General features: G+C 35.9%; 2 protein-coding genes across 4 annotated transcripts; both read left to right on the top strand.

Annotated features, from left to right (window-relative positions):
- Nucleotides 1-7,531: 7,531 nt before the first annotated feature.
- LOC111710384 (coatomer subunit alpha-like) lies at nt 7,532-16,882 on the top strand. 2 transcript variants are annotated; one of them, XM_023484463.1, is made up of 10 exons: nt 7,532-7,663; nt 8,416-8,541; nt 8,805-8,921; nt 9,324-9,457; nt 10,716-10,818; nt 11,460-11,597; nt 11,974-12,015; nt 12,825-12,931; nt 13,772-13,961; nt 14,114-16,882. In XM_023484463.1, the coding sequence occupies exons 1-10, from the start codon at nt 7,562-7,564 to the stop codon at nt 16,763-16,765; spliced, it is 3,711 nt and encodes a 1,236-aa protein (XP_023340231.1). In that variant the 5' UTR covers nt 7,532-7,561; the 3' UTR covers nt 16,766-16,882. The 2 variants fall into 2 exon arrangements, with proteins under 2 accessions (XP_023340231.1, XP_023340232.1); XM_023484464.1 differs by lacking the exon at nt 11,974-12,015.
- On the top strand, nt 16,877-27,913 carry LOC111710383 (thyroid receptor-interacting protein 11-like). Of its 2 annotated transcripts, none has more exons than XM_023484462.1 (10): nt 16,877-17,072; nt 17,245-17,331; nt 17,581-17,632; nt 18,266-18,603; nt 18,955-19,865; nt 21,175-21,247; nt 22,087-23,874; nt 24,171-24,292; nt 25,137-26,190; nt 27,148-27,913. In XM_023484462.1, the coding sequence occupies exons 1-10, from the start codon at nt 16,887-16,889 to the stop codon at nt 27,856-27,858; spliced, it is 5,322 nt and encodes a 1,773-aa protein (XP_023340230.1). In that variant the 5' UTR covers nt 16,877-16,886; the 3' UTR covers nt 27,859-27,913. The 2 variants fall into 2 exon arrangements, with proteins under 2 accessions (XP_023340230.1, XP_023340229.1); XM_023484461.1 differs by having other exon boundaries at nt 21,175-21,253.
- The last annotated feature ends 27 nt before the right edge of the window (nt 27,914-27,940 follow it).

Below are 27,940 nucleotides of genomic sequence, written 5' to 3'. Positions count from 1 at the left end.
TCATTTGAGCTTTTTTTAATAATTTCAAACATACTGTTTGTCAAGCAGAAATGTGTGCAAGTCACATTATATAGAAAAAATGAAAATAGTAAACTTTCAAAAAAAAATGATTGAAATCTCATGCAACCTTGATCCGACAATGCTGTCAAGGGTACCTTTGTGAGTCGGACATGTCGCTCTATGAATTTAAAATTATGTCAACAATACTCTTGTGAATTAATTTTTTCGATTATAAAGTTGAAATCTTGATGACATAGACGAATGATGGTTGTTAATTCAAACAGACTGACTTATCAAAATGAGTTGAGAAGATCTAGTGCTACTTTGCATACAATTTCGTTTGTTTGGTGCTATACGATGAGTAAGTTTATTTAAAACAGTTCGTCTACAGACGCTTAATTCTCAAACATAATTTTTACATTTTACTTCAGTATATGCCATGAAATTTTAATTATTTTTTTTTGTACACCTCTCAGCTAAATAGACATATAAATATGATATATACAGTTATAGTTAATCTTTAATTCCTGTATTAGTTTTATAGATAAATCTCGTTATTATATAAATATAATTCAGACGACAATCGGGCATAAAGACACATCTGTTGGTGGCCAGGGGGCCAGGGGGGGGGGGAGTAGTTTTAATTATTGAATGAAACTATTTTCCGCTCATGTAAACAAAACCATCAATATTTAGAAAAAACAGTAAATTTTAGAATTTACGTTAAATTCGTTTAGTCGCGTATAATTGAACAGTTTTGTGTGAGAATTGATGTAATTAAAGCTAAGCCACTGTACGCCCTATGTTGGGAAGGATTAGAGCTGATGAATCTCTGGTAATCCGTCCCGTCCCCCCCTCAGCACTAACCTATACCCAGATATTTAAGTATTTACTCAATTTTGTTCCAAGCCCACCCACCCAACTATATCACGGCTCCTTGAACAGTTTATTTTCGGAGAAAAGAAAGTAGGTAGTATTTAACTCCATAGAACACTGTAAACCTTAAAATATGCAAGTTTTCACGCAATAATAGAAGTATACTCCTTTTAAACTAAAGCTAAAACCAAGCACGTTACAGTTCTAAAATGTATATGTCCGAGCACGTTACAGTTCTAAAATGTATATGTCCGAGCACGTTACAGTTCTAAAATGCATATGCCCGAGCACGTTACAGTTCTAAAATGTATATGTCTGAGGCCCAAGGCGTTGCGACACTTTAAGTCGACGAGATCTTATGATCTGCTAACTAGCTTTGACGGTTGTCCAAAGACCGAATTTAAAAAATTTAAACCGCGTCGCTGATCCGTCAAAAAACGGTTCCAATTGAGCGGCGGCTCAAATCTCGAAACACTGATTACAATTTCAAGTGGAACCAACCATGTTTGAACCGCGTTTCATATTTGAGCCACGGCTAAAATTCTTTAAATTCGGCCTCAGACCTCTATGAGAAATGTCTAATTTGAATTAGGAAAAAAATATTTAAAGCAAAAAACATACAAATTTTTAAAGTCAGGCAAATGTAAGATCTTCCGGCGTGTCTTAATAAATATCTGAAAAATCCAAAAATAACTGTACATTATCTTTTTCAGCTATTGAAAAGTGTATTAAAATTATAGTATATTTTTCTTGACTAAAAACTTTTAAAGCAGCAAGTTTAAATGAGGGAAAAATCTTGGCATTTTGTAGTTTTCTAAAATTTCATCTAATTTTCAATAGTTTTAAAAATTAAGATAAGTGTAGGTTAATACTAAGCTTCATAAAAGGTTTTGTTTAAAATTAGAATAAAATCTTAATATTAGAATCTATCTAATCTAAGTAATAAAAATGATGTTTAAATTAGTATAAAAACAGAGTTTTATGGGTAATATTTTTCAATAACGTAGAAGATAAGAGGGACAGAGACTTGGCCACAAAATAAAATTTGTATCTCTATATATTTGCAACCTGATTCTGTAACCTTTTGATATTCCAAACTTAGACTATTTGATCTAACAAATTTTAAAGTTTGAAAGGTTTATGACATCGGTTTTTTAAGATAAAGGTATGAAACAATAGAGTTTGTTGCAAAAACTCAGTTCCTTTTGGACACTGATCCTAAAAATCGGTTTCTTGATTTTCTTAGTTTATTTTCTAAAGAAAAGATGTATTTAATGAGCCTTTAATCTTTGCTAATGAGTCAAAAACTAATTTAAGTGTTTGATTAAGTTAAAGAAAGTTAGTTCTATTTTACCGAACTCTAATAGATAATTTAAAGTTTTTTCAATTGAACTAATCAAGTTAAACTAAGGGATTTAATAGAGATGGGAATACAAATGGTTTTTTGAAAAATATTATGTTTTTTTTCTAGTTTCAATGATAAAAGTTCTACAATACTCGGCCTTATTACAGAACAAAGCAATATTTTGCATAATATTGCTGTAAAAAAGCTGTATGATTACTTTCATCAAACTCAAATTTTTTAGCCCTTCTTTTAACCTGATGTAGTAGACCTTAGATATTTCAAACCATGAGTTTTGCTGGATCAAATGTCAAAGTTTGAAAAATCAAACTTTTACTCCTTCAGGCTGCAAAGAGGGATTTGAAAATGAGAGGTTGAGGCGAGGAATCAGTCTCTTTATTTTCTTTAAAATTTCCAACATTCCAAGTTTTTTGTTCTGATGATGCGGAAATGGTGTGTAGACCTATATCCCACCCCGGGAAAAGGGATTCGGACAATCAGACTCAAATTGCTCACAGCGGCAATTAACTGGACTAATGAACATTAAGTTTGTTTAGAGAGGGGGCGTTTATTTACTTCCATAGAAACTTTAAATACATTTCATAGGTTTTTTGTTGTATTAAATAAACTTCTTTTTATAGTTCGTCAACTAAAAAAGATCGATAAAATTTTGATAATTCAGTGAAGAATAATAATTAATATCGTATAACAATAACATACCATTTCCGTTTAAAACATTTCATCGCAATGGATGGTTTTTTTTGACAAATTGTACAGTGTACACTGTTAACACCGTACACCCTTCTCTTTCATTTCAATCGTTTTAGCTTCATCATGATTCACATTTTGACAATCTTCAATACTGACCGCGGCCATAATCTCATCTGGTGTTATCATGTTAAAGTATGACTTTATTCTAATATCTTATTTTTATATTCATTTAATTAATGAACTAAAGTGATTAATTAAGTGTTATTCCGTGCCAATTAAAGAAATGAAAACAGAGAGCTTGGAATAACATTTATAAATCAATACAGATTATAAGAGAAGGAAAAAATACATTATAGAATGGATGATGCGGGGGGGGGGGTCTACTGTTCCGTAATAGATTTTGAAATTTCAAATATACCAATGGCCTTTTTGATCAATGAATTCTATTGTTCTCGATGAAATATGACTAGATTTTTTTCACATTTTAAAATTAACGATTAAAAACTAAAGATGCAATTACCCTCTATACATGAGAGAGAAAGTGAGACGACCGCAAGGAATATATTCAGTCTTTTTTCTTACATTTTGGGTTCCTGCATCAGAAAGTGTAAAATCTTTCCTTTATTTGAAAAATCATACCCATCTTTACTATAAACGATATTGATTATTCAAGGAAGAAGAAATTTTTCAACATACTGACATTTTATTAGTTTTAGGTCGTTTTTTAGTCTTTTTCTGTGTAAATATTCCAGTGCAATGGTTAATTCACATAACTGGAAGGGACGGATGGGCGCAAATGACTAAAATTAGGGCGAATGGGCGCATATAAAAGTGAATGTAGTAAATTGCCAAATATCCTTTAGTCCTTACAGATTCAATACTCCGGAATAATGAGATAAGTGTAAAATTAGCAAGTCCGATCTCACACAAACCTTGGTATTCCCCCTCCCACCTCGGGTACTCCAATTAAATACTAATTCTCTTCCTTCCTCTCAATCATACATGTTATTTATCCTCTTTCTTTCTTACTTTCAAGTTTCAATTTCTTCATGTCATATATCTCTTATTCTATCGTTTTATTATATTTTAACGAACCGTAAATTCGGCCTTAAATTGTTTCTGTATGAAATGTACTGTATCCTTATAAAAAAAATAAGGATACATTACTTGTCTTCTCCTTTGTTATCTCTGTATCCTGTATTCTTCCTTAGCTTTACTCGTCTTCTCCTTTATTATCTCTGTATCCTTTATTCTTCCTTAGCTTTACTTGTCTTCTCTTTATTATCTCTGTATCTTGTATTCTTCCTTAGCTTTACTTGTCTTCTCCTTTATTATCTCTGTATCCTGTATTCTTCCTTAGCTTTACTTGTCTTCTCCTTGACTATCTCTGTATTCTGTATTCTTCCTTAGCTTTACTTGTCTTCTCCTTTATTATCTCTGTATCCTGTATTCTTCCTTAGCTTTACTTGTCTTCTCCTTGACTATCTCTGTATTCTGTATTCTTCATTAACTTTACTTGTCTTCTCCTTTATTATCTCTGTATTCTGTATTCTTCATTAACTTTACTTGTCTTCTCCTTTATTATCTCTGTATTCTGTATTCTTCATTAACTTTACTTGCTTCTCCTTTATTATCTCTGTATTCTGTATTCTTCATTAACTTTACTTGTCTTCTCCTTTATTATCTCTGTATCCTGTATTCTTCCTTAGCTTTACTCGTCTTCTCCTTTATTATCTCTGTATCCTGTATTCTTTCTTAACTTTACTTGTCTTCTTCTTTATTATCTCTGAATCCTGTATTCTTCATTAACTTTACTTGTCTTCTCCTTTATTATCTCTGTATCCTGTATTCTTCCTTACCTTTACTTGTCTTCTCATTGATTATCTCTGTATCCTGTATTCTTCATTAACTTTACTAATCTTCTCCTTTATTATCTCTGTATTCTGTATTCTTCATTAACTTTACTCCATCTTCTCTATCTCTCTTCCTTACCTTTATACTCCATCTTCAGCTTCAATACCTGTATACTTCTTTGCCTTACCTTCATTTTCTCGATTAGTTTCTCTGTATTTCCTGTATTCTTAATTTCTTAACCTCACCTCCATTTTTTTCATTTTCATCTCTTCATCTGTTTTCTTTCTTACCTTTACTTCCTATTTACCACTATTAGTACTTCATCTTCTTCTTGCAATTATCTCTGTATTCTTTATCTCCTTTCTAACCATTAATTCATCTTCTCTTCCATTATCTCTGTATTCTTTATCTCCTTCCTAACCATCAATTCATCTTCTCTTCCATTATCTCTGTATTTTTTATCTCCTTCCTAACCATTAATTCATCTTCTCTTCCATTATCTCTGTATTCTTTATCTCATTCCTAACAATTAATTCATCTTCTCTTCCATTATCTGTAATAGTAATATCGTTGCAGGTTCTCCATCTTCTGATCTTCTCCTCCATTATTTCAGTATCAGAGGCGGCTTATGGAAAATTGGGATGAGGACATCCCTCCCCCACTCTAGCCCGGCCTTAAATTTTGATTTTTAACAATCGATTTAAAAAAAATGCTGCCTACGAGTCCGGCACCACTTTTACACTCAAAATTAATATTTTTCTAAAAATACAAATCTTACTCGTCTTGCCGACACATTTTCACCTACCAGCCCCCCAAGCTGCTGATGGTTTTCGCATAAAATTGACCAAATTCATTGTTAAAATTATAAGGGGGAATTCAGTTATCCCCACCCCCTGGACGAGGGAGAGAGGGCAACCTTCCCCCACACAGCTTCCAAATCTCATTTTACCTATTTGCGGCAGCCTTTCGGGAATGATCTTCCATTTATAGATCGTAAATTTCTACTCAAAACGGGACAAATTAGATTATTTAAGCACGGTAGTTCATCGTTGTTTGCAGATTTTCTTTCTAGTTATTAAGATATGTAAAGAAAACTAAACTCTGTTATAACCTAATAATTTGGTGCTTCTTTTAACAGTTCTACAAATTTGAAAAACAATAGATCGAAAGATAATTGCATTTTCTTCAATTAGAGCACAGCAAAAATTGCCTGTTATTGTTGTTTAATGCATTATTTTGCAGGTAAACTAACTTAATATACTTCACTTTTCGTCTGCAGTTATAGGTTTAATTGTTATGACGTAAAAGATTCTGAAACCAATCATAGCTTATGTCATCCCCAAGGGTATCCATGAGTTTCCTCACTAAAATTCAGCCCATTTGATTCAGTCGTTGCCCGTTTGGCCAGCCATAGCAAGCATATAAATGAACGAAGAGCTTTATTATAGACTACAATTGTACTCCTACTTTTTTTCAAAACAGAAACTTTTACAAGTCATAATTATTTTCTTGACCATATTTGTCCTTGTTTTCTTCTCATAGAATTTAAGTTTGAGTTGAGTTTTTCATCTTCAAAAATCTCTGTTACTTAGTTTAAATAATAATTATTACTATAACAATAAAATGTTGATTCCTGCTAGTTTTGTTTAAAGGAGAAATAAAGTATAGTAAATTACATGCAAGGTAATTGGACTGAATGTGAACCTTTAAAATATCTAATACTATGCCTGATATCCAAGAAGCCAAATGTTTTGAATTTACAGTTCAAATTCCCCCCCCCCCCCTATAGAGCTCCTACGAAATACGCTCTTGGAAATTGAGGATTATAACTGGAAGATCATTCCCGGAAGACTGTTTGGGGAAGATTCAGAAGCCATGGGGACGCGCACTGAAATGAGGTTCGGAAGCTGTTCGGGGGAGGCTGCCTTCTCTCCCTCCCTGCAGACAATGTCATACTTACCGTTGTCCGTTGCTCCATCTTCTATACTCCATTATCTCTGTAACTTTATAATTATCCTTCTTCTGCAGAGGGGGGGATAAGCCCACATAACCCCCCTTCCTTGTATACGGCTCTGTAGTCTGTACCCCAGAAAAAAAGAAAAATTTGCAATCATGAAAGCAAATAATTTATTAGTTTTAAAGATCGTCTTTTTTAAAATTTATTCAGCCGAATATTTACATTTCTACGTAGAACCTAGAATTGCCAACAATCTTCCACAGGTTATTCACGAAATAGTTTTTTTATTGAGTGTAAAAAGATAGTTTTTGGATAACTTTCATTGAAATTTTTTTTAACTATTTTGGAATTTATGTAAAATGTTTATCCCTGTTACTGCGTAGAGTCAAACAGCTCTTCTCAATGCCGCAATATTGTTACCCACGTCACAGGTTTCACTTTTCAACAGGAAATATTTATCACTTCAACTTATTGCATTTTTTACCAATTTTTCAGTGAAAAGCAGCAAGAAATTAGTGCTGAAAATATTGAGAAAGAGTTATTTAAGATCTGCAATATTTTTTTTTTGTGTAATTTGTCGGATTACATACATTTATTTCATTCTGAACGGCTTAAAACATCATCTGATCTGATAATCTGTTAAATTATAATTTAAATTTTATATGACAGAACTCAGATTTAACATAGTTATTCTGTAAAGAAATTTGTTCCAATAAATCTCAAATTCGAGCTTAACCAATTTACATCCTGAACACATTTTAATTGAGTTTAAAAGGTTAATTATCTTCATACAATGTTTTTTTTTCAGATCTATTAATGAGATGTTGACTAAATTCGAGACTAAGTCTCCCCGGGTCAAGGGTTTATCCTTTCATCCAACTCGTCCCTGGGTTCTTGCATCTCTTCACAATGGAGTTATTCAGGTAAACTTTAATTATGTAATTTGTTGAAAAATAAACATCCCACTCCGGTACCCTCCAACCCTACCTAGAGGAAGCGAACTAGGGTCGAATCCTATTGTACGATTTTTGGGTATATTCCTAGAGAACGATTTTTGGACCCCCACCCGCCCCCCCCCCCTCCTATCAATGTACAAGGATCTTATATGTTAGACATGGATATAACTGACCGTGTGGCCGCAGCGCTCGGCCCCCTAGCCTTTCCTAACCGCAGCGCTCGGCCCAGAAAGTGTCTAAACTAACCTAACCCGTGGCCGCAGCGCTCGGCCCAGAAAGTGTCTTAACCTAACCTAACCCTAAATAATGCTAAATAAATACTAATTTCGTTATGTACAAAATTGATAGGAGGGGGGGGGGGTCCAAAAATCGTTCACTGGGACAGACCCGATTTTTGGACTTTCCTCCCCCCTACTATCTACTCTACATTTGTTTTAAAACTTTTGGTAGGTGTATTAATTTCAGGACAGTTTGTCTGAATTAATTTTCAAAGCGTTGCTTTTTAAAATCTGAATCTAAGAACAATTTATTTCATCAATATGGGTTAAATAAAGAAAATCTCAGTTTAAAAGGGGAAATTTATTTTTAATAGTTTCAATTGCTAGGTTTTAAAAATATTTATGCATGGGACTTTTTATCCCTAAACTATTCACATTTTATTTTGCCTACCTCTTAATAATTTGAAACATTGCTAAAAATAATCTGAATAATTGAATTAGCTATGGGATTACCGAATGTGTACTTTGCTGGAGAAATTTGACGAACACGACGGTCCAGTCCGCGGCGTCGACTTCCATAAGCAACAGCCACTGTTCGTCTCCGGTGGAGACGATTACAAGATAAAGGTAACGACTGATACATAAACTGGTAGTGAACGATTTTATTTCTGAATTTTAATAATCTCATACCTTAGGATTTAGCGAGTCAGAATTGTTTTCTATCAAATCACCCTTGAATTTTTTTAAATAAAACTAGCTTATTTATTTGTTTCTTTTTCATATTAAATTTTCAACTTTTACATATATCAGTAGAATCTTAAATTCTTGTTTAAATATATTTTTAAAGGTCATAATCTCGTGCATGCCGATTTTCTACTTTTTTAATTAAGGTTTGGAATTACAAGCAGCGGCGTTGTATCTTTACACTTCTGGGTCATCTTGATTATATTCGTACAACAGTTTTTCATCATGAATACCCTTGGATACTCTCAGCTTCAGACGACCAGGTAAATATATTTACAGGGTGGTCCTAAAAAATTGAAGGACCCAGAACATAATACTGATAGATAACAATTACTGGAGTATTTGAATTATCTGTAGTTAAACGATTCAAAATGAAAATAAAAACAACTGTTAAAAATATATTGATTTTATTTTTGATCAAGCTTTTTTTTGGGAAAAAGAAGAAAATAAGCTCTAAATTTAATTATAATTTTTTATGCAACATCGACCTTCCTCAACCGATAAAATCCCAGACAAAAAAATCTAAAATAAACCCTGAAAAGGCTCAATGAACCACCCCCGCCGCCCAAAAGCAAATGTAAACAATGATCTCCTTAGTACAATGGACTAGATTTACAAAAGAAATATGGGTTTTTATCAACATCAATACATGTTTTGTATTATAGACTGTACGAATCTGGAACTGGCAATCTAGAAACTGTATTTCTGTGTTGACCGGACATAATCACTACGTGATGTGTGCACAGTTTCATGCTTCAGAGGATCTGATTGTCTCTGCTAGTCTTGATCAGACTGTTAGGTAAGTCAACNGGGGGGGGCTAGGGCTGTTATTGTATCTGCTAGTCTTGATCAGACTAGTCAACGGGGGGGTTGGGGGCTAAACAGAAAAGTATCTCGAAGATTTTTTTTCTTCAATTTTTCATCTCCATTCTCTTGAAACTTTGAAAAAATAAAGATATACGGTTTATGATTATTATCCTAATTAAATAACTTAACATTGCATGTGTCCAAATCGTCAAATACTGGTTGCTACTACTAGAAATAAATCTATCGGCAGAGTCAATATGTAAGAAATACTTTTTAAAATAAAATTAAACCGTTAACAGTTTCCCCCTTTTATGTTAGAACCTAACTTTACCTTAAAGGGATTAAAAAGTATAAAGTAAACAAACCCTTTGAAAATATTTAATGAAAAAATTCCGTTGGAAATGGTCTGGCCGAATACATTGGTTAAAGAATTAAATACAAGCTGATCTTGATTTATCAGGGTTTTGGATATCCCTGGGATAAATATATACTGATCTTGTTCTATCATGGTTTGGGATATTTCGGGTTAAATATAAACTGATCTTTTATCATGGTTTGGAATATCTTCGGGTTAAATATAAACTGATCTTGATCTATCATGGTTTGGTTATCTACGGATTAAAAATAAACTGATCAGGTTTTATCATGGGTTGGGATATCTCCGGGTTAAATATAAACTGATCGTGATCTATTAGAGTTTGGTTTATTTCGTGTTAATATGAACTAATCGGGATTTATTATGGTTTGGGATATCTCCGGTAAACTGATCTTGATCTATCATGGTTTGGGATATCTCCGGGTTAAATATACACTAATCTTGATCTATCATGGTTTGGGATATGGCCGGATTAAATATACACGTATCTTGATCTATCATAATTTCCGGGTTAAATATACACTGATCAGGTTTTATCATGGTTTGGGATATCTCCGGGTTAAATATAAAATCATCGTGATCTATCAGAGTTTAGGATATTACGATTTAAATATAAACTGATCTTGATCTATCATGGTTTGGGATATCTCCGGGTTAAATATGAACTGATCTTGGTCTTTCATGGTTTGGGATATTTCGCGTTAAATATAAACTGGTCTTGATCTATCAGGGTTTGGGATATCTCCGGGTTAAATATAAACTGATCTTGATCTATCAGGGTTTGGTAATCTCCGGGTTAAATATAAACAGATCTTGATCTACCAGGGTTTGTGATATCTCCGGGTAAAATATAAACTGATCTTGATATAATCAGGGTTTGGGATATATCCGGGTTGAGGAAGAAGTCTGTAGCTCCGGGTCCTGGTGGACTAGAAGATCATTTGAAGAACCCAGGAGCAACCGATCTATTTGGTCAGGTGAGGAAAAGAATTGGGTTTAATGATGGTCTTATTTAATTCAATTAAACTATCTTTATAAAACTGAAGAATACAAAAAGTACTGGTTAGATTATTGCTTTCTTCACAAGTCTGCTAAGTTTGAATGTTTTTTTAACCTCACTCCTAAAAACTTTAAATGTGTTAAAAATTCCTGGGGAAAAATTAGACTATGGAGTGATTATTAACATCTCGGAAAAGTTATTTTTCACCTTTTATAGTTTTAGGAAAACGTGACACTGTAGCTTACCAATTTATAAACCGTACTTCACATTACTTTACGCTGTACTTAACTTTTTTGTACAATTTTCTCCACTGTACTTTGCTTTTTATACAATGTACTCTACTCCTATACATGTACTCTCCTTTTATATAACGTACTCTACTCCTATACAATGTACTCAACTGTACAGTAATGTATTACACTACTGCACTCTACTTTTTTACAATATACTGCTACCCAATTTACTTTACTGTACAGTATTATACTGCACTGTACTCTACTTCTACACAATGTACTCAACTGTATACTGTACCACACTTCTGAACCCTGCTATTATACAATGCACTCTACACTTCTGTACAATTTTATCTACTAGACTATTCTACTGTATATTGTACAGGCTGATGCTGTGGTGAAGCATGTCCTTGAAGGTCATGACCGAGGAGTGAACTGGGCATCCTTCCATCCAACCATGCCTCTGATTGTCTCCGGCGCTGATGACCGGCAGATTAAACTCTGGAGGATGAATGACAACAAGGTTAGATTGTAAACAAACATAAACTGCAGGAGTATATTTTTACCAGAATTATCCCTCTCACCAAAAATAAAAGGTTTAACTTTGCAGTGTCTTTTATAAACCTTTTATTTTAACTTGTGCTGTTAATGATTCACAATTGCATCATTTAGCTCAATGAACAATTATGTAGTCAACAATTCAAGATAAAAAATCTGAGTTGGGATAGATAGGGTGTTTTTATACGGTAAAAATATACTCTTATCACACTGCATGCATTTATTAAAACGTCCGACACAACTTTTCTTTTCTAAACTTTTAATGTGAAAATTTTCGAAAGTAGTTAGATGGTGATGGGTTTGTTTTTGTTAGAATTTTGCACTTATTTTTGGTGTCGTAGAGCTCCAGTTTGGGCCCTGGACACTCAGCAAACATTAAAAATGTAAGTTTGCCATTTTGCTTTTCATAATTTTTTTTACACAATTATTCTAGTAAATTTCTAATTTTTTATATGAATAAAATTTTTATCTTTCAGATTTTTTTCCTTTTTTTTACCTGACGTAATATTTATTTGTTGTCACGATCGAATTTTTTCTGGTTCTGCTGACAGTAAGACAGGTCTTAACACTGGTTGGTTTGAGACAATTTTGGAAATGTTCACTGGTTTTTTATGCTTTAAAAAGACAGGATTCGTTGTGAACGAATCAAAGAACCTTCATGTATAGGGAGGGGGGGGGGGGGGCAAAAAAAACTAATTGACCTATATACACTTCTTATCTCTACTTTATTTTCCACCATAATTTTCCATTTTTTATTAATTAATTAGTTCTTATCTGATTTCGGTAGGTTTCAGATCTACTCCTTAATGTATTTGTCTGTTCTTGTGTTTGTTTATGTTTTGTTCAATGTATTATCCATTAATCTGAATTAAATACGTTTTTGGGCGTTTATTTAAATTAATTCTTGTTCCTTTTTATCACATTGGAATGTCTATTTTTAACTACATATCTTTAACCATAAGTGTCTTGCCATTAAAAAATGTATGAACATTGGGTATATATTTTATTTGAATTTGTTATTAAAGAAGTTAAAATTTGGCAAATTTGACCTCTTTAGGGTGGGGGGGGGGGGCGAGGGGTATTTTAACGAGTTTTTCTGTATAAAAAAAAATAATAAAAATAATCATACTTTTTTTGTTTTGTTTATCCTGAAAACTTTTCTTTAAAATAGTTATTTATATTATTGAATTAGGCTTGGGAGGTAGATACATGCCGTGGACATTATAATAATGTCAGCTGCTCCATCTTTCATCCACGACAGGAGCTAATCTTGTCTAACAGTGAGGATAGATCAATCAGGTTATTATTCATTAATTAATCCTTCATTCATGATAGGGGCGAGGATTTTTCAATCATCCATCCTAGACTCACTATTCTAGATTTAACCATCCCAGACTTATCCATCTCACACTTATCAATCCTGGACTCATCCATCCTAGACTCATCCATCCTAGACTTATCCATCCTAGACTTATCCATCCTAGACTTATCCATCCTAGACTTATCCATCCTAGACTCATCCATCCTAGACTCATCCATCCTAGACTTATCCATCCTAGACTTATTCATTCTAGACTTATTCATCCTAGACTCATCCATCCTAGACTTATCCATCCTAGACTCATCTATCCAAGACTCATCCATCCTAGACTTATCCATGCTAGACTTATTTATCCTAGACTTATTCATCCTAGTCTCCTCCATCCTAGACTTATCCATCCTAGACTTATCCATCCTAGACTTATCCATCCTAGACTTATCCGTCCTAGACTTATCCATCATAGACTTATCCACCCTAGACTTATCCATCATAGACTTATCCATCCTAGACTCTCCATCTTAGACTTATTCATCCTAGACTCATCCATCCCAGACTTAACCATCATAGACTTATCAATCCTAGTCTTATCAATCCTAGACTTATCCATGCTAGACTTATTCATTATAGACTTATCTATCCTAGACTTATCCATCATAGACGTATCCAAAGACTTATCCATTCTAGACTTATCCATCCTGAACTTCTCTGCTCGTAGTCTTATTTATTCCTTACTATTCCTACTTATCCATTATTCACTCTAAGCTTCTACTTACGTCTCATCGAACCTAGAATAATTTTATTGAACTCTTTCTGTGCAGGGTATGGGATATGAGTAAAAGGAACTGTCTTCATACTTTCCGACGCGAACACGACCGATTCTGGGTGATTGCTGCGCATCCAACCCTAAACCTGTTCGCTGCCGGTCATGATGCTGGTATGGTTGTGTTTAAGCTTGAACGTGAACGACCTGCTCACGCTATCTCTGGGAATATTTTGTACTACGTCAAGGAACGGTTTAACAATAAGACTAAATTTATCAGTTTAAGCAACTCTTTAATTTGTTTTATATATTTAAATATGAAGCCCTTGTTAGCTTATGTAAATTTTGTACTTCCTTCATTTTATAAGATAATTCTTTCTGTTGAACCATTATTATCTAGGAGAAGTATCTAAGGAAGCTTGATTTTACAACTGCCCGTGATACAGCTGTGATGCAGCTACGCGGAGGTTCTAGGAGTCCTATTTACTCCATGTCCTACAATGCAGCAGAGAACTCGGTTCTATTGAGTACTCGAGCTACTAACACGGAGAACAGTACCTACGATCTCTACACCATCTCTGAGGACGGAGACAGCTCCCATGCCGCTGAGGGGAAGAGGTCGAGTGGATTGACCTCCATCTGGGTTGCCAGGAATAGATTTGCCGTCCTCGACAAATCCCACTCCCTAGTGATAAAGAACCTGAAAAACGAGGTTACCAAGAAGCTTACTATACCCAACTGTGACGAGATATTCTACGCTGGGACGGGAATGCTCCTGTTGAGAGATACCGACGCCGTTACTCTGTTTGATGTTCAGCAGAAGAGGAACCTGGGAAATGTGAAGATCCCCAAGTGTCGGTATGTTGTCTGGTCTGCAGATATGTCCCTGGTTGCGCTTCTCTCGAAGCACCTTGTCACAATCTGCACCAGGAAACTTGAAGTTCTCTGCTCTGTTCATGAGAACACTAGAGTTAAATCTGGAACCTGGGACGACAGCGGAGTGTTGATCTACACCACCTCCAACCATATCAAGTATGCGATCACCAACGGAGATCATGGAATTATCCGGACCTTAGATCTACCTGTTTATCTCACTAGGATTAAGGGAAGCCAGGTCTTCTGTCTAGACCGGGAGTGCAAGCCTAGGATCTTGAATATCGATCCTACTGAATATAAGTTTAAACTGGCGCTCATAAACCGTAAATACGAGGAGGTTCTGCATATGGTGAGGAATGCCAAGCTTGTTGGACAAAGTATTATTGCCTATCTTCAGCAGAAAGGGTATCCAGAGGTTGCCTTGCACTTTGTCAAGGACGAAAAGACCAGGTTCGGCCTTGCTCTTGAGTGTAGCAACATTGAGGCTGCTCTTGAGGCTGCCAAAAGCTTGGACGACAAGGATTGTTGGGAGAAGCTTGGTGAAGCAGCTCTTCTCCAGGGTAACCATCAAGTAGTAGAGATGTGCTACCAGAGAACTAAAAACTTTGACAAGCTCTCTTTCCTCTACTTGATCACAGGGAACCTGGAGAAGTTAAAGAAGATGATGAAGATTGCTGAGATCAGAAAGGATACATCAGGACACTTCCAGAACGCACTTTATCTCGGAGATGTCCAGGAGAGGGTTAAGGTACTGAATGGCTGTGGACAGAACAGTCTAGGATACCTCACTGCCATGACTCACGGACTTACGGAGGAAGCAGAGAAAATAAAGGAAGGAGTTGATGTTGAGAAAACTCCTCTACCCTCCCCTGCACCCGGAGCTAGGTTACTTCAACCTCCTGCTCCTATTGCACAGTCTGAGCAAAACTGGCCTCTATTGACAGTTAGTCGAGGATTCTTTGACACCGCTATGATGACGGCTAAGAAGTCTGAAGGTATTGCTGTAGGTCTGGCAGTTGAGGATGACGGAGAGGCTGAGGGAGAATGGGGAGAAGAGGCTGATCTTGGTCTTGATGATGATGGTGAGGTGAAAGATGATTTCCAGGATGCTGAGGCTGGTGATGAAGAAGGAGATGGTTGGGCTCCTGATGAGGATGATCTAGAGCTTCCTGCTGATCTTGAACCTGTTCCAGTTGCAGCTGGGGACGGAGAGGACGGATATTTTGTGGCTCCAACCCGCGGAGTTCCTCCCACTCAGCACTGGACCAACAACAGTTCTCTTCCTATTGATCATATTCTTGCCGGGAACTTTGAGAGCGCTTTCCGTCTGCTCCACGACCAGGTTGGAGTTGTCAACTTCGAGGCTTACAAGACTCACTTTATGACCAGTTACTCCAGGTCCAGAGTAAGTGTTTTTGGTTCAGCCTCCACTCCCAGCATGTATATCTGTCCTCAATCCAACTGGAAGGAGGCGAACCCTAAGAACGGACTCCCTGCTGTTGGGTTGAAACTTAATGATTTGGTTTCTCGTCTTCAGTCTGCCTACCAGCTCACCACTAGTGGTAAGTTCGGAGAAGCTGCGGAGAAATTTAGATCGATCCTTCTCTCCATCCCTCTCCTCGTAGTTGAATCTAAACAGGACGAGACTGAAGCTCTGCAGCTCCGAGATATCTGTAGCAGTTATCTAGTTGGATTAACTATGGAGAGTGCAAGAAAGGAGCATCCTAAGGATACCCTGGAAAACCAGAAACGTGTTTGTGAGATGGCTGCATATTTTACTCACTGCAACCTTCAACCTGTCCATCAAATCCTAACCCTGCGGACTGCTCTGAATCTGTTCTTTAAACTGAAGAACTTCAAGACTGCTGGATCCTTTGCCCGTCGTCTGCTGGAGCTCGGACCCAAACCCGAGGTTGCTCAACAGACAAGAAAGATCCTGCAGGCCTGCGACAAGAACCCGGTCGACGAGCACCAGCTTAACTACGACGAGCACAATCCCTTTGATGTTTGCGCGGCCAGCTTTGTTCCGATCTACCGTGGAGCTGAGTGCGAGGTTGCTCCGCTCTCCCAGGCGAAATATCTTCCTCAATACAAAGGAGAGGTCTGCAGGATAGATTGTGTCAGTCAGATCGGGAAAGGAACTGCTGGACTTAAGATCAGACGCAAAGTCCGCTGAAACTGATGTTTGAAATGTTTTAAAATCCACCTCGTGATAAATATTTTATGTAAAATTACAACAGAATGTAAAATAATGCTTGATAAGTTTGAATTTTATTTATTTTTATGTTTCAGACAAGATGGCGGGTTGGTTGGGATCCAGTCTAGCCTCACAGCTTGGGAATATCAAGAGCCAGGTCTCCAGTATGGCGAAGGATGTGTTTGTTGAAGACGGAGAGCAGGAGAGAGGAGAGGCCAGTGGTTCCGAGGTCGACATCTTGAGGGATTTACACAATAGATGTAAATATTTGGAATCATTAAATGAGGTTAGTTTTACTCAAATAAATGCATTAAAATTCAAAGAAAAAAATCAAGAAACAAATTTAAACAATTAAAGAAAGACATTTTTTTAAAAACTTAGAAAAAATTGTAGAAATATAGAAAAATTTAAATAATAAAGTATGTCGTTTTTTGTGATTTTTATTATAATTTGTTCAGGAAGCCGTTCAAGAAAAAGAGGCTCAGTGTGAAAATTTTCGACAGTTGCTTTTAGAAAAAGAAGAAGAAATTTTAGAACTGCAACAGGTGAGGCCACAGTTTTTCACCCACCCCGCTGCCCTCAAATATTTTCCTACCTAAACCTAGTGGAATTTATTGAGGTGAAGACTGGAGATGGTTTCTGTTCAGACAAGTTTTAGTTCTGATTAAAATGGAGGGAGGGCGGGCCTCTCTCAAGATTTGTAAAGAAGAATTTTTGCAGCTGGTTGTTCCTCCCTCGATTAAATGAACAGATGTTTTAATCTTATGATTAGTTAAATTATTTCATATTTTTAGATGCTTGATACTGAACCAGAAATAGAGGACTCAGGGGGAGGCGGCAGTAAAGGTAAGCATTATATTTCATCGAAAGAGGCTGTATTTTGTATTTTTAAGTGACTCCAGTGTCCCATTTTTAATGAACTTAAGTCGCGTCTCAAATTCCTTAAGAACCGGTTTCAATTGAGCGCCGGTTTTAATCTTAAAAAATTAAATTAAATTTTAAGTGGAACAACCGTATTTGAGCCGCGGCTCAAATTTTTCCAATTCGGCCTCAGTCCATATACAGGGGAATGTCTTATTCAAAATGGTATTTAAAAAATAATTTTAGTTACAAACCTGGATACCTTATTCATGCTTGATCTTACAAAGCTTTGGTAACGTTATGAATCGGATATGCCACTCTTTTAAATTTAATATAACTAGAAATTACGTTGGGAAAATGTCGATTGATTCTTTTATCAATTTCAAATATATCTCTACAATGAACTGTAAAATCTGTGCACCAAGTTTTTTATAAAATTATTTTTGATGCTTTAACGATTTTTATTATTTGAAATTAATAAAGAGGATGAAACATTGAACATCATTATTAACATTTTTCCTTTTATGTAGGGGGTGGGGGGGGGGTTGTAAAATTTTGTAAAAAATTCCTCCTGAAGATGCTCTTGCAGTTGCAGCATTTACTTACCATAATCTTTAGGCGAGAAAAAGCTGCGTGAGAGAAATAAGAAACTGCAAGCTGAATGTGATAAACTCAAAAACAAACTCAAGGAGGAGAAGGAAAAGCTGACGGAGGAGAAAGAGAAGCTGACGGAGGAGAAGGTGAAGTTGACGGAGGAGAAGGAGAAGCTGACGGAGGAGAAAGAGAAGTTGACGAAGGAGAAGGAGAAGCTGACGGAGGAGAACAAGGACCAGATGGGAGAGTTGAAAACCCTACGGCAGTTAAACCAAGACTTGGAGAAGGAAACTGATAACCTGAAACTAAGGATGGAAAAACAATTTGAGAAACTGGAAGAAAATCATGCCAAAGCATTAAAGGTTCGATAACTCTTCTACGTTTTTGAAATATCTTTTTTTACAAGCTCTGAACTTGGATTGAAACTGGGTCAATCGAATTTTTTAAGAAAAAAATATAGTTTGAATTTAATTTCTTGATAATTCCAGTGGTGTATTTACTCTCTTTGCTTTTACTTCGCAATGTAAACAACACGATTAAATCCCCTGATTGTTAAAGAAAAATAATGAAAGAAAAGGAGTTCTTATTCGTCAATCTCTTCAGTTTTAGAATTAAGATGTTTACTGCTTTAGGGATTTCGCTGAAAATAATTAATTTTTATATCTGACATTTCTTTTGATAATGTTTTCTATGAATCATTTTATTTTTTTTAGGCCAAAAGCTCTGAGAGTGAACTCGAGAGAAGCAGGTTCCAGGAGCAGCTGGAGAAGGTGATGAAGTACAACGAGGAACAGGAGGAGGAGGGAATCAAGGTTCGAAGAGGATTGGAGGAAGAGCTAACCAAGATGAAGATAAATATGAAGGATCGAGAACTTGAATTTGAGAAGGAAAAATCAAGTTTCATGAAACAAATGGAAGAAATGCAACAGAGATTAGCGGATCAGAAAGAGGAGAAGGATGAGGATGAGCTGATAAAGAAGCAGACTGAAATAAATGATCTGCGTTCAGAACTGTCTGATACTGTGTTAAAAATTGAATCGGAGCAACAAACTATCTTATCCAAACTCAGAGCGGAGGAATCAGTTAGCTCCGAGCTTAGATCCAGTTTAGAGACAAATAGGAAGGTGTGGGAGGAGGAGAAACTTAAACTTACACGTGATCAAACCCAAACTCATGAGAAACTGAACCAGCTCCAGGAAAAGTTGAACCTTCTCCAGGAGAGTAAGGATGAGGAAACCCTGGAAAAGGTTCTCCTAGAGCTAGATGAATCAAGGGCTGAGACGAAAAGATTAAAAAGAGAACTATCGGAGCAGAATCTTTTCCTTACAGATTTAGTAGCAGAGAAGAAGAAGTTGGAAGAATCAGTACTTTGTCTAGAGAAGGATACTCAAGGTGCAGGCAACACTAGCAATAACAACGGTGTTCGCCCCGACCCAGAGAACACCGATAAATTAAAGAAACTATTGTCAGAGTTAAAGAGAAGTGAAGAGAAGAGTAAAGCTCTAGAACTGATGATATCGGAGCTGAAGTCTGGTAGTACGGTAAACGGTAGTTCTGTTGATTGTAAGAAATGTTTAAATCAAGATGATATCTATGATATAACGAGTCTAGTAGAGGAGAACAGGTAATTTTTCTTTAAATTTCATAAGCATGGAACCATTAATGTATATTTTCTCGAGAAATCATTTCATCCATTTAAAAATAATTTTTCCTCTCCATGTGAGGTTTAAATTAGAATGATTTATTCGCTAAATTTGGGGAAATAAGAAAATATTTTTTTTAGTATTAAAAAGGGTAAACAAACTTGCTTTCTGAGGTGTCCGACTTTTCCCAGAGCATTTACAGTTTTTTCTTCCTAATTTTTAAAAAAGAAAGGGGGGGGGCTATGAAAAATGGAAATTAAAAATACAGAACTGAGCCAGTTTTTTATAAAATCCTATTATTTAAATTAGATAAAACATAATACTTTAGGTAAAAATACTTGAATCCTATACAATAAGGATATAAAACCATTCAGTTGTTGATGAAATGATGAATAGACCGGGCTGGAACGGGTTCACCTGTGCAAGAAAAATTTAAATTTTTTACAAATTTTATTAATTTTACAGATTGTGCCTTTCAATAAAGAAAAAAATTTAAAAGTAAAAATTTGCAGAATGTGCCCCTTGGCACTGGACCCACGCAGGGTACCTTTGTGAATATAATCAATTAAAAAGACCATTTAAAGGAAGAAATAATAATCCAAGGTTCACCGTTCCAAGCCTTTTCATTCTCCATGTATATAAAAGAATAAAAGATAAAATTAAAGATTAAAGTTGTAATGAATTAAAATTTCCCATTTATTCCATGTGTTTTATTTTTCATCTAACATTAACATTTAAAATTACTTCCAATAAGGAATACCTTGATGGAGTTAAATTTGGAGTGGAAGTTAAAATCCTAATTTTCTTCGTATTTTCTTAATTGTGAAGATCATTTGCTCAAGTTTTACACCAGGAATTTCCATTGGAGCATAATATTTCTCTTTGTCTATGTGTAGTTTCTTGAAGATCTTATGCACAAATTTGTGGCGCTTTGATACCTCGTCATATACTGTTTTAGAAAGAAATCTTTTCTTTGGTTCTGATGTTTTAGGTTTAGTTTTTTGAATCTTCCTTCTTTCTTTTTCATTAAATTTTTTACACTCTAGAATTGTATGAATAGGCTTCATTTAATCAAACTCTTGAATTTAAGATAGTGATGTTTAAATCATATTAGAACAAGAGAATACTTAAAAAAGATGTTATATAAAATCTGCTAAAAGTAGTTAAATTTGTTCTTGAAAAATCCCTAGAAATAATATCACAAACCCCATATTTAAAAATTTTTCATAATGCCATGATTGTTACAACGGAAATGTGTGAACAATCCCTTAAGTGTTTATTACTGTTTAGAGACCTAAAGCAGAGTTTACACAAGATACTCCAGGATAAGGAACGGAAGAACCTAGCGGAGAGGAAGCTAGAGGCAGGGGTAATTCAATTCTTTAACATCCGGTCTTCAGCCATCTTTCTTGTACTAAAATGTAGAGTTTCTTTTCTGTTTTCTTCTATGCCTTAATATCTATACGCATGAATATGTTAACTTAGTCTTGTTATTCTGTCTTTCCTTTTTAAATCTAGTCTCCGGACTAACAACACGCAACAAACTCGAATTTTATAATCATCATATCTTTGAAACTTGATGTCGTCGACCTTTGATATTTTAAACCAGTTTAATTTTTCTAGATAATTTAGTCAGAGTTTTAAATATCTTTTCAGGTTGCAAAAATATTAGAAAATTAGAATTTGTTGCACTATTTAGTTTGTTTCCTAAATCAATTTTTGAGTTTAACTTGCCTTTAGACTTTAACAAGTGATTTGGTTACTTTACTTACATTGCATGAGATAGTAAAACTAGTTTCAGATTGATTTAGTTTTTTCTTTTTTAAATACCTTGAAATAAGTCGAAGAACTAAAAATCGTTGTTTTATTTTTCAAGGAATCTATTTTTGAGCTGCAAGTAGATCAGATTGGCGGACAAACAACAAATATTTTTAAATGATTTACTTCGTATTTGAAAGAAATGTGTTTTTTCCTTTTTTTCTTGTTTGCAAGATATTTTTGTAAATAATAAGAGAAATCGATTGATACTTTGTATATATAAGCAGTATATGCATGGCAACAATTAGATTATTAACAAGCAATTACAAAATACAAAATGATGATAACATATAAATCTTCAAAAAATGATTTTCAGCATTTTTTTCCATCCTTGTTTTTGAAACTAAAATGTCTAAATCTGAGAATTGAATCCGGACCGTTTAGGAGCTGAGTATTCTGTTGAAGATGAAGAACGTGGACCTGGAGCAGAAATATTTCATCCTCCAGCAGGAGAACTCCAACCTGACCATACAGAACTCGGAGCTAAGAACCCGGAGTGAAACTTCGTCCGTATTCAGTTTCCCTAGCATCCCGGACGCCGAGGAAGCAGCTAGAGAACAGGAGAGGGGACGGGAACAGGACCAGGAGTCTATTCGTCAACTGGAACAGGGTAAAGAGCATCTAACTGCTTTGTTTGAACAAAGTCGGAGCAGCTGGGAGGAAGAAAGGGAAAAATTTGCTGCAAAACTAAGTGAAGCTAAAAATGAAAGCGAAGTTCTAAATATTAAATTGCTGGAGGAAACGTCCCGTCTTGAAACACAACAGGAGAAAAATGCAGAACACCAGAGAACCATTGAATCGAATCTAAAAAAAATATCCAGACTAGAGTCGGAATTTATTGAGCTTGAAGCTCAGTTGGCTGACGGCCAACAGCGCTTGACTGATTCTGAGTTTATCATAGTTGAATTAAACGAAAGAATTGACAGGGCTAACGTTGAACTTGAATCCAAAACCAACGAGAATGAAGTTCTCCGTTTTAATCTTGGAGATAAACAGCTTGAAACCGTGAAACTGAGTCAACTCCTCCAAGAATTAGAACTAGAAAGAGATGGATTAAAGAATGAATTATCAATAAGTCGTGAGGAAGAAAAACAATTGTCTAAAACCATAGAAGAAGAAGAAGTTGTTTTGTCAAACTCTAACGAAGCCATTTTTGGTCTAAAGAAGGAAATAGAAACCTTACAGGGATTGGTTTCAAGGTTCCAAGAAGCCGAGGTTGGAAAATCTAATCAGGAGAAGGATGAAAGAGAAAACGCAATTCAACAAAAAGATAAAGAATTAGAAGAGGCGCACCGCGAGTATTCAACCTTGATGAAAAGGCTTGAGACTGAAACCTCCCTGTTAACAGAGTCTAAAGAAGTTTGTCAGGATCTTAGAGAACAAATTACTTCTCTCAACACGGAGATAGATATGCTCAAGGATCAGTTCGAGATGAACCTACGTACTATATCCTTGGAGAAGGAGACTAAACAGACCCATCTAGAGACAGAACTTGAATCTACCAGACTCAGATTAGAGGAAACATTGAAGCTTGAAGAGTCGAGTACAAATTTTAAATTAGAAATTCATAGATTAGAATCAGTCCTAGAAGAGAAGGTTGAAAAAGAAAAGGAGTTAGAGGAGAAGATATTAATTTTGCAGCAGGAAATCGCAAGTTTCGGAGCAAGTCAAATTAAGCTTGCTGAGAAGAATGCAGAGATGGTGAACCTTAAAGAGAGTTCGGAAGAGTTGAAACAGGCCCTGACAGATTTGAAAGGGATGAATGAACTGTTCTTGAACCGAGCTAGAGATACAGAGAAGGAGCTGAAACTAGCCCAACGGAACCTGACTGAGCTTGAGAGCGCGAACCTCAGTCTTGCTCAGGAGGTTTCAGAACTAAGAACGGACTTGAACTCGAGGCTGGAGAAGGAACAGAAGCTGGAAACCCTGAACCAGAACCAGGTTCAAGAAATCTCCGAGCTCAGAACCGAGTTAAACCTAAGATCAGAAGAGGAACACAGGTTAGAGAACTTAAATCAGAATCAGCTTCAGGAAATATCCGGATTGAGAGGTGAACTGAACTTATGGTCGGAGAAAGTACAGGCTCTGGAGTTAAAGTTGGTGGAAACTAAATCAAAGACAGTTGACTCCGAACCTGGAGAGGAACAACCTAATGAGATGCATTTAGTTCAGGTACAAATATCGAGACTTTATCTTTCATTATAATTTTAAACTTTTTTTCTGACAAACTTTCAAGGTTTTCATGTTTTTGTATCGATACGTTTATATTATTTATATTAAAGCTTGATATTTTAAATGCCAAATTGCCTTTATTATACTTTTTTTTCCTGACTGTTTTTAATCGTTTGGAAATTGAATTAAATTAAAGTGGAATACATTGTTGAATTCAATAGTGATTTTTTAATCCCTGATCAGATAAAGCCTTATGACCGGATTAGATAAAGCTTAAAGATAAAATTAACTCGTAGGTTTTGAATGAGAAAACTCGCGAATTAACTCAGCTCCGGACTGAGAACTCGCATCTCCACCAGCTCCTGGAGACGGAACGGGATAAGAGGGAGGAGTTAGAACAAGGACAATCCGAACTTAGGTATATTTAAATGATATAAACAAAAACCAATTAAAAAAAATCTATTTGAGAATTGTTAACATCATTTAAGAAACCCTTAGATTAAAGGGACAGTAAAGGGAAAATGAAAGGGGGTATAGGCTGAAAGCTAATCACTTTAGCTCTTGGTCGCGACCCATAAAAGTTATATCTGATGTTCCTGTCTCGAGAAACTGATATAAAACTGTGTTAAAATTATACGAAAATTCATATATGTAATATTTTGAAAATCTGAAACTTAAATCACGTGACCAGAACTATCACCAATGGCAGAGCAGTATACTGGTCACGTGTCTCCGCCTGTATCACGTGACCACTTTACTGCACTGCCATTGGTGGAATTTCTGGTCAAATAATACGGACGTAAAAATAATATTATGAATGAAATCTATTGAAAATAGAAATAACAAATATAAAAGTAAACCTAATTTACAATTAGCTTTCTCTGGGATATCATCGTTTTCAGATTGGTTGCTTATTTGCTGAATATGATCTGTTTAAACCTACTACTTTTATACAAAAATGTATATATATAAATTTTCGTATATATTTGACACAGTTTTATATCAATTTCTCGAGACATGAACATCAGATATGACTTTCATGGGTCGCGATCAAGAGCTAAAGTGATTAGCTTTCAGCCTATACCCCCTTTCATTTTTCCTTTACTGTCCCTTTAAGGGACATTAATATTCAAAAATTTATGTTGGAAACCATGGCTCAGTTATTTAGACTTTTTTTCCAAACCTTTTTAAATCACCTTTAGAGGTCTAAATGAGGAAAATTTTTCAAGAAAATTACTTGTTTTGATTTTTCATTGTTGCAGGGATAGTTATGGAGAAATGAAGAATGAAACTATTAAGAAACTGAGCAACCTAGTCAAGGATAAGGAACTGGAGATACAAAGTTTAACGGAGAAGAACAAGAGTATCCTTGAGATCCTACACGCGGAAAAACAGAGCTCTGCACCAGACCTAGAGAAGAAACTATCCGTCCTGGAGTCAGAAAACATGGGGATGAGAGAAGAGTTGAAAAAGATTGAAAACCTGCAGTCTGGGTTCTCAGCCAAGAATACGGTTCAGCAAGCGAATGAACTGCTCTACCTGAAGGGTCGAATAGTGGAGTTGGAGAAAAAATTGAACATGGTCGGAACAAGGAAAACAATTTTCTCCGAAGTCTTGGAGAAGGAAGATTCTGAGATTATGGAGAAAAATGATCTTCAAACTAAACCAGGATCGACGGAGAGGGAAGATTTCAAAGCTTTAAATGAAGAATTACAATCCCAGATTTCTGAACTGTTAGAGAAAATAAGATTTGTTGAGGCGGATTCTGTTCAAGCAAAATCAGAACTCTCCAGACTGATGGAGGAGCGGAAGAATGATGTATCGGAGAAGAACCTTGAATACATCTCCGAGTGCCAAAGGTTACGAGGAGATATGAGAACCCTTGCTGAGGACAAAACCAGTCTGGAGACTAAACTCGCATTCAGAGAGAACGAGGTTCGAGATCTTCATCGTGAGGTGAAGAGTGTGATAGATAAGAAGAAGTGGGTTGAGGGGGAGGTTGAAAGACTCAGAGCTCACCTGGTTCAGGTTGAGGAAGGATATACCCAAGAGCTGATGCAGGGTGAGGAGCGGGAGCAGGAGCTGAGGATGAGGGTAGGACAGCTGGAGGATAGAGTGAAGAAGGCCAGTCTCACACATAGTGAGGCTAGTCAGGAGGCCAGTGAGGCAACCTCGTCTTTAACAGAAGCTCTAACAGCAGCGGCCTCAAGTAGAGATAGTCTATCGGAGCAGCTCAAGGTTTCTCAAACCAAACTACGAGAGAAAACTAGTTCACTACGGAACCTGCAGCTCGCATTGGAGGGATTTCAAAGACAGGTTAGATAGACAGTAGACAGCAAACAGACAAACTATTGACAGCGTTGACAGTTATGATCATGCAGCTTAGAATCCGGACCCACTGTCACTTTTTTATCTCAAAACTCAAGACACATATTTGAAGTGTCCACAAATGAGCGATCATTCAAACCTTTCTGGTCATTGAATGGTAAAATAAATTTCTACAAAAAAACTAAGAAATTTTTGGATTTTTTTTTACTGCTGAAATGTTTTTAACTTAAAGGGAGAGACCGGCAGTGTAACATATTTGGGCTGAAAGTGTAGTAATTTCGAGAAAAATAATGTACTTCTATCCTTGGAAATAAGTTATTAAAGTTAATTTTAATATCTAGCGGGGTTATGCAAATTCTTTCAGCTAGGGTCGCTTGCTGGAGGTTTTTTTATTTAAATTGTGAAGAAATCTGCGAAAAAAAATTGTAGAAACAGCTAAGGTAACAGTGATAATGAAATTATCGATTCTACGGTTCTACTATGGCTTTCATCGATAATTTCTTTTAAGAAATATGTTCCTAGACAGCAAATTTATAAATCAATTAATTTTTTTACATCTTTTGACCGATTTATTAGATAATTGTAAAAAACGTTTCTTTCTCTTGCTGAAACAACTGGTGAAATATTACAAAAGACTTTCCGCTCTTATTTTAAAATTGTGCGCTGTAAAATGTCTCATCGGTATCAAATTAATCCTCCACAATACTGCATTCTCAGTTCAAATATGTTGTATAGCCGGGGGGTCTCCCTTAAGAGCTGAAGCCGGATCTGGAACCATATTTAGGACTGGTCTAGAATCCGTATCATGATCTTGAAATGAAAAAGATCCTAAGCACTGCAATATAGAACATGTAGAGTGGTAGACAATGTGGACAGTTTAAACGGTATTATGACGTCTTATTCTTTCCTATTACACAATGTTTTTCATTCTATTATTATTTTTAGAAAGAGAACGAAATCCGTCAAGCTGAGCGAAGATGTTTGGACAAGGTTGAAGCAGAACAGAGAAAATGCTCCGAGCTAACAGAGCAGCTGGAAGCTGCTAAACTCCAGCTTGAAAGAGCAGGAGAGGGCCTGGAAGCAGCTACACGGTTAAGTCAGCAGCTTGATGCTAAACAGCAAGTTATTGCTGGACTAAAGCATGAAGTATCGACTCGAGAAGAACTTTTACAAGTTGCGCAGGAGAAATTAAAAGCTGCCACTACTGCGCAGGTTGGTAGAGTGGATAGAGAACTAGTGAAGAATCTTATTATAGGTTATGTAACCGCAGACTATTCTAAAAAGGCCGAAATTCTCCGATTAGTGGCAACAGTGCTAGATTTCAACCAGGATGAGCGAGGGAAGACTGGTTTATCTGTTGACGGAGCAGGATGGTTGGGAGGTTTTCTCCGGGGTCGGAGGGAATCAGGCCAACAGAAAACTCCGGCGCAGATCAATGAATCTATTGCCCAAGCATTTGTCAAGTTTTTAGAAGAGGAGTCCGTCCCGCAGACTCCGATCCAGCTCCCTGTTCTAGAGATGGCCCGGAGTAAACAGGAACAGCTGTCTGCTCCTGCCCGGTCATCCCCTTCTCCCCTTCTACTCAACCCTTTACCTACCCTCTCCCCCTCACCCAATATTCTGCAATCAGTCCTTGCGGACAACGAAAAGAAATAGTTTTATGTTGGTGCTAAAATAATTAATTAAAAGTATGATAAATTTTTAAACTCCATTATGTGTGACTGTGATATTTAATTTT

Source organism: Eurytemora carolleeae, unplaced genomic scaffold (assembly GCF_000591075.1).
Source record: "Eurytemora carolleeae unplaced genomic scaffold, Eaff_2.0 scaffold787, whole genome shotgun sequence".
Classification (NCBI taxonomy): Eukaryota; Metazoa; Arthropoda; class Copepoda; order Calanoida; family Temoridae; genus Eurytemora; species Eurytemora carolleeae.
The sequence above is the reverse complement of the archived record's forward strand: the minus strand, read 5'-3'. Positions and strand labels throughout refer to the sequence as shown.